Source organism: Euleptes europaea, chromosome 18 (assembly GCF_029931775.1).
Source record: "Euleptes europaea isolate rEulEur1 chromosome 18, rEulEur1.hap1, whole genome shotgun sequence".
NCBI lineage: Eukaryota > Metazoa > Chordata > Lepidosauria > Squamata > Sphaerodactylidae > Euleptes > Euleptes europaea.
In genome coordinates, this window is record NC_079329.1 from 32,084,132 (window position 1) to 32,100,287 (window position 16,156).

General features: G+C 40.6%; 1 protein-coding gene across 1 annotated transcript; it reads left to right on the plus strand.

Annotated features, from left to right (window-relative positions):
* The first annotated feature begins 2,753 nt into the window (after nt 1-2,753).
* LOC130490087 (vomeronasal type-2 receptor 26-like) lies at nt 2,754-15,335 on the plus strand. Its single transcript, XM_056863885.1, has 6 exons — nt 2,754-2,902; nt 9,071-9,248; nt 9,577-10,440; nt 10,733-10,960; nt 13,086-13,212; nt 14,434-15,335. Exons 1-6 carry the CDS (start codon nt 2,856-2,858, stop codon nt 15,333-15,335), a joined length of 2,346 nt encoding a protein of 781 aa, XP_056719863.1. The 5' UTR covers nt 2,754-2,855.
* The last annotated feature ends 821 nt before the right edge of the window (nt 15,336-16,156 follow it).

Consider the following 16,156-nt stretch of genomic DNA (forward strand, 5'->3'; position numbering starts at 1 on the left):
TTCATACAGTAGAGTGTCATCAAATTACAGCAGATTACAACAAGCAATCTGGATCAAGTATTTTCCTGCCATCCAAGTATGCCACTCTTCGGCATCCCAGGTGCCTTTGAGTGTTGACCTATGTAAAATGCACTAAAACAATCTATTCTCAATGTTACAGAAACATGGACCCAGGTGGTCTGATCAGCTGAGTCCAGGTAGGGGACCTTATTCTGGGCTAAACTAATTTGGATAAATACTGTTTGTTGGCATCTCTCTTCCCTTAAACTTTTAGAAAAGAATGGACCAAACTGGTCCCAGAATTTCCATGCTGGCACTGTCCCTACTGTAGACTAGTCAGACTTTTCTCCGAACTTTCTCACCCTCACCTACCTCACAAGGTGCCTGTTGTGGGGGAGGGGGGGAGAAGGGAAGGTGATTGTAAGACGCTTTGAGACTCTTTAAAGGTAGAATAAAGCGAGGTATACAAACCAACTCCTCCTCCTCCTTCTTTATAGTGGACAAGCAGTGATTCAGAATAAGTCTGCTTTAGAGAAACAAAGAAACATGACTTTTGTCTACATTCAGATGGAGGTCATCCACCAAAGCTACCAGGGCTGCCCCTGTCCCACAGCCTGGCCTGAAGTCAGAATGAAAGGATTGTAGTATTCCGTCACTACCCTAGCTAAGCCATGAACACATGGAACTGGGTATTCACACTGCAATCCTGGACAGAGCTACATGCCCTTTGACTTCATGGACTTAGAAGGGAGTAACTCTGCTTAGGATGGTATAGTCAGTTCATGGTGGGCATAAGAAAGGTGGCAACATATGCAGTGTGATCACAGCACCTACAACCCATGGCAAAACAAGAATGTTTTATATCATTCACTTAAAAGACGGACGGGGCAGAGCTAGCAAATCCATAGAAGCATGGCTATTACCAATAAAACACTTACATAGTTAAAGTGCATCTGCAGAGCCACTGTATGTATTCAGCTCCTTACCTATGTTAGGCTGGTGGATGGAAATATCAAAAGCCTAATTGCATATCACTATTTCTGATTTGGAGATGCACATTCTACGTTGATGAATGCATTTCAGAAAGATGTTGGAAAACTAAATTGATCAATATGGATACTTTGAGTGATGAATAGGCATACTTTTGAATTTTCCCGTCATCAATTCTCTGCATAATATACCATGTCAATCTGAGCTACCTTGGTGGCCAAGTGAAACAGTGTGCATCACTGCAAAGATGTGGACCTGGACCCTTGATGTATCACTAGGAAAGAACCATTTAGAATGGGATAAGGGAAATGCATGCATTCGTGTGATGAAATTTAGGGTGGCCACCTTGAAACCCAGTTGCCTCATCTGAGACATGATTCATTGTGATACAGCAGGAGCAGATACAGTTCCTCCAGCTCATCTCCCTCTTGCTCAGGTTCTCATTACCACCCATCTTGCTCTCCCATCTGCTAAATCACGAGGGACCTCATTGCCCCACAGTAGCTGGGCAGAGGAAGCAATGTGACCAGGGAGGGGCAGGCAGGAGTGGCAACAATGAAAGCTTCTCTTGTTGCGTTGGTAGCCTTAAACTGCAGAAGGTGGCCCCGGTTGCATTCAAGCAACTCCAAGTAGATGTTATATTCTGAATCAGGGGCCTTTGGACATTGAATGTAACTCTCACTGTAGGGTTCAGACAGAACCTCCACCACATCTTGACCTTCATTTTCCTTAAAGGAGTTCAGATAGGGTTGCCAAGCTCCAGGTACTAGCTGGATGTCTCCTGCTATGACAACTGATCTCCAGCTGATAGAAGAGGGTGTGGTATGGGGAGGGGCTTCAATGCCATAGAGTCCAATTGCCAATGCGGCTATTTTCTCCAGGTGAACTGATCTCTATTGGCTGGAGATCAGTTGTAATAGCAGGTGATCCCATTTCCTGGAGCTTGGCAGCCCTAGTGATGACCTATATGTTTTAATGTATTCCTCTTCATTGCCATGTTAATACCTGTGATCGAAGGTGCACTCCTCAGTCCTGTTTGTGGTTGGATTGAAGTATTTGAGAAGGGGTTGGAGTAAGGGGGAGGACAGGCTGAGAATGAGTTAAAAAAATAGTGAGAGCCAAACCTGTATACAAGTTTAATGAAATGATGACTTTCAACCTCCAAACGTGACCTTGAAAATCTTTGAATCTATGCTTCCTTCAAGTAATCTGTTTTGTTTTTTATTCTTAATACTCAAGGGAGAAATTATACTGTTGGCCCCTATGAGTAGGCTGAATATTTTGGGTGTCCTTCTCTAACTGTGGGTCAGTAAAACAGTATCAACATGTTTCTGGCTGAGGAGAAGAAAACTCCTGCTGTGATGTGATAGAATATTTTCTTATGCCATCTTGTTGAGGATGTATGACGCTGAGTAATTATTATCTTGTAATTATTAAATTCACCAACATTACTTCTGTTGTTTTTTTTCTTAGAGTCTACAGGGATTTCCGGTGGACACTAGCAAAGCTACAAGCCAAACCTGACAGATAATATTAGGTTCCCTGTGCCATTCAGATGAGACTGTGAGTCAAATTACTGATGCTTTCCACTGTGCTGTGAGCCAAGAGATTGTCTGTACCATTAATGCTCTGCTACTTGGAACTTTGATAGGAAATTGTGGGAACAATTGAATTGGCATCCAGAAAGAATGATGGTATCATCTGCTGTGATAGCAGCAGTGGTATTTCTACCTCAAATGGCCTGCAAGGTTCCTGCTGCCAGGTGTTCAGTGGGTGATCCTGTTCCTATATTTCACCAGTCCTTTCAGTCAGGGGATCTCATCATCTCTGGCATTATTTCTCAGATTTATATCTTTTCTGACCGCATGACATTTGGAAGACACCCCTCTCAGGAACTCTTCGATGATATCATGTAAGAACTTTGGGTTTTAACCTCAGCATTGAGCTCTTTCAATAATATTTGCCTATAGCAGCTCTTTCCCTGTTTCCATCCCAAGCCTGATTAGAGTATGGGAAAATGGCAGATGAACTGCCAACCACCCACCCACTGCATATTTAAGCAAGCCTGCTCTGTTATCCAGAGGTGCCCCTCACACAAAGGAAATCACTTCTTGCGAGTTTCATAACACTTATGAAAAATTCTGAAAAAAGCAAGTAATCTTGGGCTGTGTGTGTGTGTGTGTGTTAAGTGCCGTCAAGTCACTTCCGACTCATGGTGAACCTATGAATCAATGTCCTCCAAAATGTTCTATCTTTTGCTCAGGTCTTGGAAATTGAGGGCTGTTGCTTCCTTTATTGAGTCAATCCATCTCTTATTGGGTCTTCCTCTTTTCCTGCTGCCCTCAACTTTTCCTAGCATGACTGTCTTTTCTAGTGACTCTTGTCTTCTCATAATGTGACCAAAATACGATAGCCTCAGTTTAGTCATTTTAGCTTCTAGGGTCAGTTCAGGCTTGATTTGATCTATAACCCACTGATTTGTTTTTTTGGCAGTCCATGGTATCTGTAACACATTCCTCCAACACCACATTTCAAAGGAGTCTACTTTCTTCCTGCCAGCTTTCTTCATTGTCCAGCTTTCACACCCATACATAGTAATAGGGAATATAATGGCATGAATTAACTTAATCTTGGTAGCCAGTGACACGTCCTTACACTTCAGAATCTTTTCTAGCTCCTTTATGGCTGCCCTTTCCAGTCTCAATCTCCTTCTGATTTCTTAGAATCATAGAATTATAGAATCATAGAATCATAGAGTTGGAAGGGACCACCAGGGTCATCTAGTCCACCCCCCTGCACAATGCAGGAAATTAACAACTACCTCCCCCCACATCCCCAGTGACCCCAACCCTCGCCCCGCAATGCAGGATCCCACAATCAAAGCACTCCCGACAGATGGCCATCCAGCCTCTGCTTAAAGACCTCCAAAGATGGGGACTTCACCACCCTCCAAGGCAGTGCATTCCACCATCGAACAGCCCTCACCATTAGAAAGTTCTTCCTAATGTTTAGGTGGAATCGCTTTTCTATTAGTTTAAATCCACTACTCCGTGTCCTAGTCTCTGGAGCAACAGAGAACAAGCTAGTTCCCTCATCAACATGACATCCCTTCAAATATTTAAACATGGCTATCATGTCTCCCCTCAACCTTCTCTTCTCCAAACTAAACAAACCCAACTACCTAAGTCTCTCCTCATAGGGCATGGATTCCAGACCTTTGACCATTCTGGTCGCCCTCCTCTGGATATGCTCCAACTTGTCAACATCCTTCTTAAATTGTGGAGCCCAAAACTGGACACAGTATTCCAAGTGAGGTCTGACCAATGCAGAATACAGTGGTAGTATTACTTCCCTTGATCTAGACACAATACTCCCATTGATGCAGCCCAGAATTGCATTGGCCTTCTTAGCGGCCATATCACACTGTTGACTCATGTTCAGTTTGTGGTCCACTAAGACTCCCAGATCTCTTTCACATTACTGTTGTCAAGCCAACTATCTCCCATCCTGTACCTGTGCCTTATGTTGTTTCTGCCTGGGTGAAGTACCTTACACTTCTCCCTATTGATATCCATTTTATTACTTATGGCCCAGCTCTCCAGTCTATCAAGGTCATTCTGAACTCTGACCCTATCTTCCGGGGTATTAACTACCCCTCCTAACTTGGTGTCATCTGCAAAATTGATTAGCATGCTCTCTATTCCATCATCTAAATCATTAATAAAAATATTAAATAGTACCGGCCCAGGACAGACCCTGTGGTATCCCACTAGTCACTCCTCTCCAGGGTGAAGTTGTGCCATTAATGAGCACCCTTTGTGTTCAGTTGGTCAACCAGTTACCAATCCACTTAACAGTAGCAGTGTCCAGCCCACATTTTACTAGCTTTGTTTCAAGAAGATCATGGGGGACTTTATCAAAGGCTTTACTGAAATCAAGGTACACTACATCTACAGCATTCCCTTCATCTACCATACTTGTCACTCTATCAAAAAAAGATATGAGATTAGTTTGGCATGACCTGTTTTTGAGAAACCCATGCAGTCTCCCTTTTGGTTGATGATGGAGCCAAGGAATAGAAAGTCTTTTTTTTTTATTATTAAAGATTTTTAATAAATTTTCAAACAGAAAAACAAAAACAAAATACAAAATACAAACATCAGAGGAAATAAAAAAAGAAAGAAAAATATAACAATATAGATAGCTACATAATAAGAATAATATATCTATAAAGAAATTCACAAAAACTAACCAAACATACAGTTAATACATTCTTATTACAATTATCTTATCCATTATATTCCCACCTCCCTCCACCAATGTACCCTTAAACCCTCCCACCACTGTGTTGAACTTCCAGAGAAGTGTCTAAACAGTTTGTTAATAAATCGTTTTATCATTAATTAAAATTACAAAACTGAATCTACAACTTGTTCACTATACACATAAAATTCATTTTTGCCAGTTTATCCCAATATGCGAATGCATATTTTTTAAATTTTAAAATATTTTTAAAATCTTCCATATCTTTCCCCTGTAGGGAGTCTGTTAATTTAGCCATCCGCATATATAACCATAGTTTTCCCCTCCAGTCCTTAATTAGAGGTCTATTTACCAGCTTCCAAGATTTAGCAATAACCATCCTAGCTGCAGCAAAACTATATTGGCATATGACTCTATCATTCTTATTCATATTTTCTCTAGGAATTCCTAATAAACAAAAAGCTGGGTCCATATTTACTTTGCTACTAATCAAATTGTTTGTCTCCCTCACTACTTTTCTCCAGAATTTTTTAATTTTTTTACAAACCCACCAAGCATGCATAAAGGTTCCTTTTTCAGTTCCACATTTCCATCATAAATCAGAATTTCCCATCTTAAATTTACTTACCATCACTGGTGTGATATACCATCTATAAAACATCTTGTACATATTCTCTCTTATTTCATTAGTAATTGTAAATTTAAATTCTGTTTTCCATAATCTTTCCCAAACCTCAAGATTAATATTATATCCCAAGTCTCTCATCCATTTTATCATGACTGGTTTAATCCTCTTACTCTAAATTTGTTTCTATTATAAATTTATACATCCTTGTTATTTGACCTTTATTACCCAAATTTAATATTACTTCCAATTTAGATTTATTTCTATTAAACCCTAATAATTTATCTTTATTAAATATATCCTTTAACTTATAATACATAAACCAATCTCCAATCTTGTTCTTCTCTTGTTTTAAGAATCCAAGTATCCCCGCAATCCTCAATAACATCCCTATAGTTACCTATATCTAAATTAAGCTGCATTCCCCTTTTCATATATGCTTCTATAGGATTAATTCATCCTGGTGTTTTAACTTCCCAACATCTTTTGTATCTTTTCCAAATTTGTAATAAACTATTCCTAATAACATGAGAATTAAAATCTTTATTTATTTTATCTTTGTCATACCACAAGTATGCATGCCAACCAAATCTTATATTAAATCCTTCCAATTCTAATAATCTAGGATTCTCCAATAATATCCAATTCCTTAACCAACCAAAACGAGCTGCTTCATAATATGTTCTTAAATCTGGAAGAACCAATCCTCCAGTTTATTTTAATTCAATTAAATTATTATAAGCTATCCTATGCCTTTCTTTTCCCCATATGAGGAATAGAAAATCTTCAACAATTTCAGTTTCCTCATTGTCAACCTTAAAGTTGTGTAATTCTCCTGTAGTCATTACTTTTGTCTTCTTGATGTCCAGCTGTAGTCCTGTTTTGGCACTTTCTCTTTTAACTTTCAGCCGTAGTCATTTCAAATCTTTGCTATTTTCTGCCATTAATGTAGTATCACCGGCATATCTCAAATTGTTAATGTTCCTCCCTCCAATTTTCACTCCATCTTCATCTAAATCTAATCCAGCTTTCCTAATTATATGTTCTGCATATAGATTGAAGAGATAGGGAGATAAAATACATCCTTGTCTAACACCTTTGCCAATTGGAAACCATTCTGTGTCTCCATATTCTGTTCTAACTGTAGCCTCTTGTCTAGAGTACAGGTTGCACATCAAAACGATCAGATGTAGAGACACCCCCATTTCCTTTAAAACCAGCCATAGCTTTTCGTAATCTACACAGTCAAAAGCTTTGCTGTAATCTATGAAACACAAGCTGATTTTCTTCTGAAATTCTCTCGTATGCTCCAGTATCCAACGTATATTCGCAATATGATCTCTAGTGCCTCTTCCTTTTCTGAAACCAGCTTGAACATCAGGCATTTCTCATTCCATATATGGTAACAGCCTTTGCTGTTTTTGAGCATCACTTTACTTGCGTGAGAAATTAATGCGATGGTCCGATAGTTGCTGCAATCTTTCTCCTTTCTTAGGAATTGGTTGCTGTCTCCTTTCTTAGAAATTGGAATGTAAATGGATTGTTTCCAGTCTGTGGCCATTGTTTTGTTTTCCATATCTGTTGGCATATTCTTGTCAAGATTTTGATGGACTCCGTTTTTGTGGCTTGGAATACCTCTATTGATATCCCATCTGCTCCTGGTGCTTTTTTCTCTCCCGATTGCTCTCAGTGCAGCTTTCACTTCACTTTCTAAATCTGTAGGTTCTTCTTCAAAAGCTTCTTCTTGGACAGTGTCATGAGTCAGCCTGCAGAGACCTTCTCTGACGAAGGGGAAATAGAAGCCAGAACAGAGGGACATCCACAGGCAGAAGTCCCACAGGAACAACCACAGGGCCTACAGCCTGCCAGAATAGAGGACCAGCCAAAGTCAGGAGATAACTCCCCATGCCTGCAGCCTGCTAACTCAAGGACTCCAGTTGGACCTGACACCTTGCAACATGCAGTGTTTTCTTGACATAGAGCAGGGGTGGGGAACATTTGTGGGGGCCATTTAAGGCCCACAAAATCATTTGGTCTGGCCCTTTGTGAGTCCTGGCAGGTCTAAGACTGGTGATCTAAGACAGGATCTAAGACTGGTGATCCACCCTCTCTCTTGGACAGGAATAGCCTGTATTCAAGGCAGATGTGAGTTTGTTTTGCTGAGAAAAGGAACCTTTTCCCCCCCTTGAAGAAGAGTCATTAGCTATGGAACTGCTAGGACCACCCAAGAAACTGTGTTAACCCTTTCCTACCCGGGCCATGGACAAACACATTCCCTCTGTACTACAAGAGGGCTGGGGATGGAAGTGGCGACAATGGAGGGTTAAAGGAGGCAGGCCCAGAATGTGGGGGGGGGGGGAGTGAGTTCTTAGCCAGTGTGTCCTCATTACATCCCTGCAGGTGGAGGTAGCAGGAGCCAGCTGTAGAATCCAGCCAGGACCATGCGGAGCAGGAGCAACTCCGGCGTGTGGCTGGACAGCTACGCCTGGCTGGTGCAACAGACCATCCTGAACCACCAGGTGGGTGAGTGCACCACTGGTTGGATGCCTGCCTGCTTGCCACTACGGGGGGGTCATCTGGGGCAGCTGCCTGCTTGGGGCTTGGTCGGCTAATGATGTTATAAATATCCAAATGGCCCTTGGCGGAAAAAAGGTTTCCCACCCCTGATATAGAGAAATACCCTACCAATGGCGACGCTGCCATGAATGAATGAAATGATTCACCTTTCCATATAATAGTCATTCATCTTTCATCTTTATAGTTATTCATCTTCATAGTTATTCATCTTTCAAATAGAGAGAAAGGGAAAGTTCCAAATCCATTCTATTAAGCAAGATAGGGTTTAGATTTTAACTTGATTTAAATAAACATGAGTGCATGTGCTGTCTAATAGTTCAGGGCTTACGCTGAGAGAAGTCAAAATTACATATTTGTGTGCCAATGTTTGTTCTGTGGATGGGAACCAACACTTCCCCTATAGTGCAATATATGTATGAAAAGATAAATCAAACTGAAATGTAGTTAACATTATGTTTGGATGCGGGATGTTGTGGTGCCATATATACATTTTCATTGCAGATTAATGACTCACAACTACCAGCACATCTTGACCTTGGCATTTGCTGTGAAGGAGATCAATGACAATCCACAAATCTTGCCCAACATCACCCTGGGCTTCCATATCTATAATAGCTATTTCAGTCCAAGCAGGATCTATCAAGCATCAGTCGATCTTCTATCTACAAAGGACCAGTTCATCCCTAACTACAAGTGTGATGCAATGGGAAATCTGGCAGCTGTTATAGGAGGCCCTACTTCTGATGTTGATGTCCACATGGCAAATGTGTTGAACATCTACAAGATTCCACAGGTAAGATGTATTCCTAGAGCATGGGAAGTAAACAGAACAGCTTCACTTCTCTTTGATTTTGCATGTTTTCTTTGGTGCTAATTTTTCACTGATGTTGTTTCGATGTCCTGATACATTCCTTATCCAATCAGAATCAAATATCTATCTATCTATCTATCTATCTATCTATCTATCTATCTATCTATCTATCTATCTATCTATCTGTCTGTCTGTCTGTCTGTCTGTCTGTCTGTCTGTCTGTCTGTCTGTCTGTCTGTCTGTCTGTCTGTCTGTCTGTCTGTCGACAGAAACATATGGACAAAGTGAAAATGTTTTATGTTCCTCTTAGCTGACGTATGGATCTGCTTCAGTTGTGACTGAGAAAAACCAGTCTCCTTTCTCCTACTGGATGGTCCCAAGTGTGGCCCTTCAATACAATGGGATTCTCCACTTACTTCTTTACTTCAGATGGGTGTGGATTGGGTTGTTTTATCTGGCTGTTGAAAGTGTAGAACAATTCATACAGAGCATCCTTCCCTCTTTCTTTCAAACTGGTGTCTGCTTTGATTTCATACAGACATTACAAGGAATAAGTTTTTCTGATGGAATCACTGAATTTTTGGCAAAGGAGCTAGGGTTCTACAAGATGGCTATGGGAAGCTCTGCCACTGCATTGGTCGTTCATGGTGAAATTCAGACAATCATGAGCTTGAGGACACTGCACCAGATTGCAGAATGTGAGGATGCACCTATTCAATCAAAAGGCAAAGTTTGGATTATGACAGCCCAAATGGATTTCACATCACTTCCCTTCCAAAGAAAATGGGACATAGACGTCATCATTCATGGGGCCTTATCCTTTGCAATACACTCAGAGGAGGTATTTGGGTTCTACAGATTCCTTCAGATGAAAAATCCTAATTTGGAGATAAAAGATAGTTTCATTAAGGCCTTTTGGCAAAAGGTATTTCACTGTACATTCCTCAGCTCCACCACAGAAATCAAGGATGGGGAAATCTGCACTGGAGAGGAGAAGTTGGAGACTCTTCCTGCATCTCTCTTTGAAATGAGGATGACTAGCCATAGCTACAGCATCTACAATGCTGCCTATGCTGTGGCACATGCCTTGCATGACATGCACACATCCCAGTTCAGACACAGAATGATGGCTGATGGAGGAAGAAGGCAGCTTGTAAATCAACAGTTGTGGCAGGTAATGTAGTCTGAGAAGAGCTCACCATAATTGTGCTGCAACAATCTGCTGTAGGCTGGATAGAATGCTTTCTTCCCAAACTGGAGTTTCTTTGTAGCTCACCATGCAAGTCTTCTCTGAAATCACATGACTCTGCTTCTTGCTTTCAGTATAAAAGTGCATTTTCCAAGCTAACATACAGGTTTTCATGGGTCTTTTACTAAAATAGGAATCAAATATCAAAACATTTTGGGTTTAAATACAACAAATGCATATTTGTCTCTTTCTAAATTTTGTTTTCTTTTGAAATTAGGTTCATAAATTTCTGAGAGCTGTCTCCTTTAACAACAGTGCCAAGGAACGAGTTGCATTTGACCAAAATAGGGAATTAATCAGCGGATTTGATGTTCTGAACTGGGTGACATTCCCAAATCAGTCCTTCGTTAGAGTCAAAGTTGGAAGGATCGACCCAAACATTCACTCAGAAAAGCTGTTCACCATTCGTGAGGATGCCATTGTGTGGCCAAGCATGTTCAACCAGGTAAAATGCATTCACTTTAGTGTAGTCCACGTACCCATTTCTCCAGTGTACAACCAATGGGTCTGAGAACAGATGCTATAATACCTCTGTGTTCTGTGAACTAGGCAAGGGCCATGATTTCAAGTTTCAGATTTTTATCTGACACATATTCCTTCCAGAGTGAGATTCTAAAGCTATATCATTCTATGCACTCGTATTTAGAAAAAAAAATTGTAGCATTTTTTTCTGAGTAAATAAATGTTGTACATGTCAATCATTCAGATTTTTCTGAGAATCCTCACAATACCTTATAGATTCGTTTAATAACTGAGAAGCCCCTAGAACAGGGAAAACACAACTACATTGTGAAACATAACATGACAAAGAATAATTAGTGCTGGCCATTCCATCAAACAACAGAAATTTTGTGGAAACTGTACTTGAATATTTTGCAATAGATGAAGCTTTGACACAATGCACATACTTGCCTGAGAACCTTATTGTATGCAAGCTGCATTTTAGCAGTGGTGAAAGTTTTATCACATCCCCAATATACGTACAACTCAAGCTATTTGACTTTTTGAGCAGCTACACATTGCTTGCCTGCTGCCACACTAAACTCCAGTATAATATTTCTGAGATTGTTGTGACCCATTTTGTACTACACTTTAAACAAAAGCCCTTGAACGCCGATTGAGGGATACAGGTAGTTCAGGCCATCTGCCACCAGTCTTCTCTCCTTTTTTAATATACAGACTGCCCTTATCCTTTCCCACACCATGTCCCCTCTCTCAATCCTAGAGACAGTACCAGACAAGGCAGCCCAGTCCCCTTACAAATCACCCCTTACTCAGACACTTCACAGAGCTATTGGGGCTGGGACTTAAACACTGAATTTCTATCCCAGGGACTGTACCCATCCAGTCCACAGGATTAAACGAACAAGGACTTGACTTTTATTTAAGCCTTAACAAAAATTAGAGTGATTCAAGTAGATGATTACAAAGTTTCTCCATATTTGAACTTTTGAACCATAACTCCATTCAGGGATTCAGGATTTTTCATTACAGGTTGTCTTTCTTCCAGTCAGCATCAGACTGTTGATCTGCCACTCGTGGGCATATGCTTCCTGCTCCTTCTAACTGTCCCTCTAACTGAACTAATGGCTTTACTCATCAGGCTCTCACCAATATTCCATCATCTCCCAACCCAGTGGTATCAAACATAAGGCCCACGGGCTGGATCCAGCCCCTTGTGAGCTCTTATCTGGCCCATGAACCAACCAAGGCATCCACCCACCCACACACTTTTTTTTAAGGTTTATTTTTATAATTAGGGGATACAAAAGGGAAAAAAAAGGGAAGGGTAAAAATCGTTTGATACACAAAAACAATATAGCAGATTCAATAGAAAAATAAGCTTAGTCGAGTACAATATCATATAACAAGCCTGAGTATTGATCAAATACAATATAGTATATCTAAAAATGTAATTGTAAAAATATAAAAATCATTCAGACTATCTACCTGTTACACATTGAAAGTATATTGCACCGTTTGAAGACCAGAAATTACTTAATGAATAGTTGAAACATATTAAATAAAACATTGCCTATTACTCATTCTAGTACTATTCAGTATGTGTCAATCATTTGATTAGCTAGAGATCATATAAGTGTAGAATGATTCCCACTTTTCGTCAAATTGTTCTGTAAGTTCATTATGATTAGGGTTCAGTATAAAAGTCATTTTGGCCATACTGGCGTAGTCTAGCAGTTTTTCTTTCCAGTCTTCGATTTCGGGTATTTGTGTTTGCTTCCAGGTTCTTGCCAGAACCACTCTGGCTGCCGTTGTAGCATACTTAAAACATCATGAAATCTCGAAGGCAGATTTGATGGGACCATACTAAGCAGATAGTATTTAGGGTCTAGTGTTATCTTCGTTTTTGTTATTGTCTGTAATTCTCGTTGGATCTTTTTCCAGAACATTTGTAATTTAGGACATGTCCACCAAGCCACACACACTTTTAATCTGGCTGGCGAGGCATGGCCCAGCCAGACCAAATGAAATTTATGTCATATCCGGACCTTGTAGCAATTGAGTTTGACACTCCTGACTTAACCTGTCTTTTTTTCATTTGAGAACAGACCTGCCCACTTTCCCGGTGCAATGACAACTGTCATTCCGGTTATAGTAGGAGAAAGAAGGAAGGGAAGCCATTTTGCTGCTATGATTGCCTTCCATGCCCAGAAGGGAAAATTTCAAATAAGAAGGGTAAGGCCCATGGGGTAACGCATTTCTCAAAACTACTTTCTGTGATCCAGAACATTGAATATCAATGGGTAAAAAAACTCATTTTGCTATTGTTTGAGGAATCATTTATGAGGTGGTAGTCAATTTAGGATACTTGGAATACTAGCCAGGGATTTGGGAAGAAATCCTTCTTTTCATTTTTGCCATGCACCAAAGGAAACCCTGTCAGCTGGGTTTGGGGAACTTTTACAATGAAACATCCCCGATCCAATTCTTATTACTATATTTAATGGTAAACTGGGTGGCCCTGTGTGGATGAGGAAAGCCACCCAACTGAGTAACCCACAGACAACATAGAGGCATCTTTCTACTCAGGAGACTCACCAAGTCTGTCAAAAAGTATGGCTTTGTAACTTAAGCAACAAATAAACGGATGAAAACTGAATATGAAGGATTGGAATATTGAGAGTAGCTCCGATAAAAAAGTAGTCAGAAGGAGATCTATACCTGCTTGAGAACTTAGTCATTTTTTTAGAGGGGAAGATTTGGGGAGGATAAGATGTAAACCCCCTCCCCCAAAAGACTCCAGCCTGTTACTTAGATGGCTGGATCAAGTTAAGTTAATGAAAGCAGCAAAACATGTCCACCGCATAGAAAATACAGTAACATGGATATCTTCACATGTGTACAGAAAAAATATGATGTTGTGCATATACTAGAAGAGGAAATGAGTAAGGATCCCATAACCACAAACTAGTATGAGGAGAATGAATGCGTTCCATGAGGCACAGAATGCTGAGACCACTTTGGAGTCAGTTGAATGGGACAATGGGGGAAGGGGATGTTAGACAAGCCTAGAGTTCTCAGTTTTGTTGTTGGGAGGGATCTCAAATAGTTCCCTTCACCAAGATTCTTTGCAATCTCTGAGCATGTAATCCCTAATTTATATTTGCTGTTGTGAATGTAATCGTACTTGACTGGTTCAAATTTGTATCACAGCATATTCAAACAAGATGGATACTGCATAACTACCAGCTTATCAAATCAAAGGACTGAATATACCTTTAGGTATTACCTTAGTTTGGTCATTAGGGCTCTCTTAGCTCTTAGCAAATATAAGTGCAAGAGAAATTGTCAAGGATTTCTTTGTTGTCCTAGCATATCTCATTGATGATGTGGCAAAATTATTCCTTACAAGCTGATATGAACCAAAGAGTTAAAGATGGCGGTCTATTTTTTCAGATATGGATTACTGTTTTCCATGTGCAGAAGATCATTATCCAAACAACGAGCAGAATCACTGCCTTCCAAAAGATATCAGCTACTTGTCTTATGAAGAACCTTTGGGGATTAGTTTGGGCATCTTTGCCCTTGCCTTTTCATTCATCACAGTTTGGGTGCTTAGCATCTTCATTAAGCACCGGGACACTCCCATAGTCAAAGCCAACAACCGGAATCTGACCTACACTCTCCTCATCTCCCTCCTGCTTTCCTTCCTCTGTGCTTTGCTATTCATCGGCCACCCTGGGAAGGTGACCTGTCTCCTTCGACAAATGACTTTTGGCATCATCTTCTCAGTGGCAGTTTCTTGCGTGTTGGCCAAAACTATCATTGTGGTTCTGGTTTTCATGACCACCAAGCCAGGGTCCAGAATGAGAACATGGATGGGGAATCAACTGGCCATCTTCATTGTTCTTTTCAGCTCTCTTATACAAGCTGTTATATGCACTGTGTGGCTGGCAACATGTCCTCCATTTCCAGATTTTGACATTCACTCAATGACTGAAACAATTGTCCTGCAATGCAATGAAGGGTCAGTCACCATGTTTTATTGTGTCTTGGGCTTCCTGGGCTTCCTGGCCATTGTCAGTTTCAGTCTGGCTTTCCTAGCCAGGAAGTTACCTGACACTTTTAATGAAGCCAAATTCATTACTTTCAGCATGTTGGTCTTTTGCAGTGTTTGGTTGTCCTTTGTTCCAACCTATTTGAGCACCAAGGGAAAATACATGGTAGCTGTGGAGATCTTCTCTATTTTGGCCTCCAGTGCTGGGTTGCTAGGCTGTATCTTTCCCCCCAAATGCTATATTATTTTTCTGAGGCCAGACCTGAATAGTAGGAACCAGATAATATGGAGAAAGCACTGAAAGCAACAACAACCTTAAAGACTAATGGGAAGCCATCGGAAGACAATGGGCTGGATCGAACCAGGTTTTTTTGACTGAAGATAGAGGGAGGAGAGCTCTACTCTGACTACCCAAAAAGTCAGTGCTGGGGATCATGGGGCTACCACTAAGAAAAATGAAGTAGATTAAAGGCTGTAGTGTAAACTGATGGGGAAACTCGATGTAGGGTTCAGCTGAAGGGGTCCAAATAACCAAGCAGTCTAAAGAGTAGAACCAAGCTTTTTATTATGTATTATTCAACATGATCAAGGCATGTGCATGTTCTCTAGCAAGTCCAAGATACTTACACCATTCTGTGTTTGAACCAAAACGTATAGACAATTTTACATCAACAAGTACATTTCTATAGAACCAATGGGATTCATACAGTCGAGTGTCGTCAAATTACAGCAGGTTACAGCAAGCAATCAGGGTCATGTATTTTCTCACCATTCAAGTATGTCGCTCTTCGGCATCCCAGAGCTTGCTTATCTATACATTGTTCTCTTAACTACATTCTGTGGATACTATTATGCTTAACTTTAAGTAAAACATGTTCAGCACATTGGAGACAAAGTAGAACAAAATCCCGGCGAAAGCGGATGCATACCAGAAAAGGATAAGGAATGCAGGCGGATTGTCTCTTACAGGAGATCAGAAATAGTGAGAAAGGCATTGACGAATGAACCTGGGACCTTCTGTATGCAAAGCAGAGGCTCTTCCATTGAGCCACAGCTCCTCACCTGCTGCTGCGTGTCAACCTGTGGAACATCATGTGCTATTTGGACTAACATATGGGGATG

Coding starts and splice junctions, on each gene's coding strand:
- LOC130490087 (XM_056863885.1), top strand. CDS start 2,856: ATGACATTTGGAAGACACCCCTCTCAGGAACTCTTCGATGATATCAT. Junction 9,249..9,576: donor ACATCTACAAGATTCCACAG/GTAAGATGTATT, acceptor TGTTCCTCTTAG/CTGACGTATGGATCTGCTTC. Junction 10,961..13,085: donor GGCCAAGCATGTTCAACCAG/GTAAAATGCATT, acceptor ATTTGAGAACAG/ACCTGCCCACTTTCCCGGTG.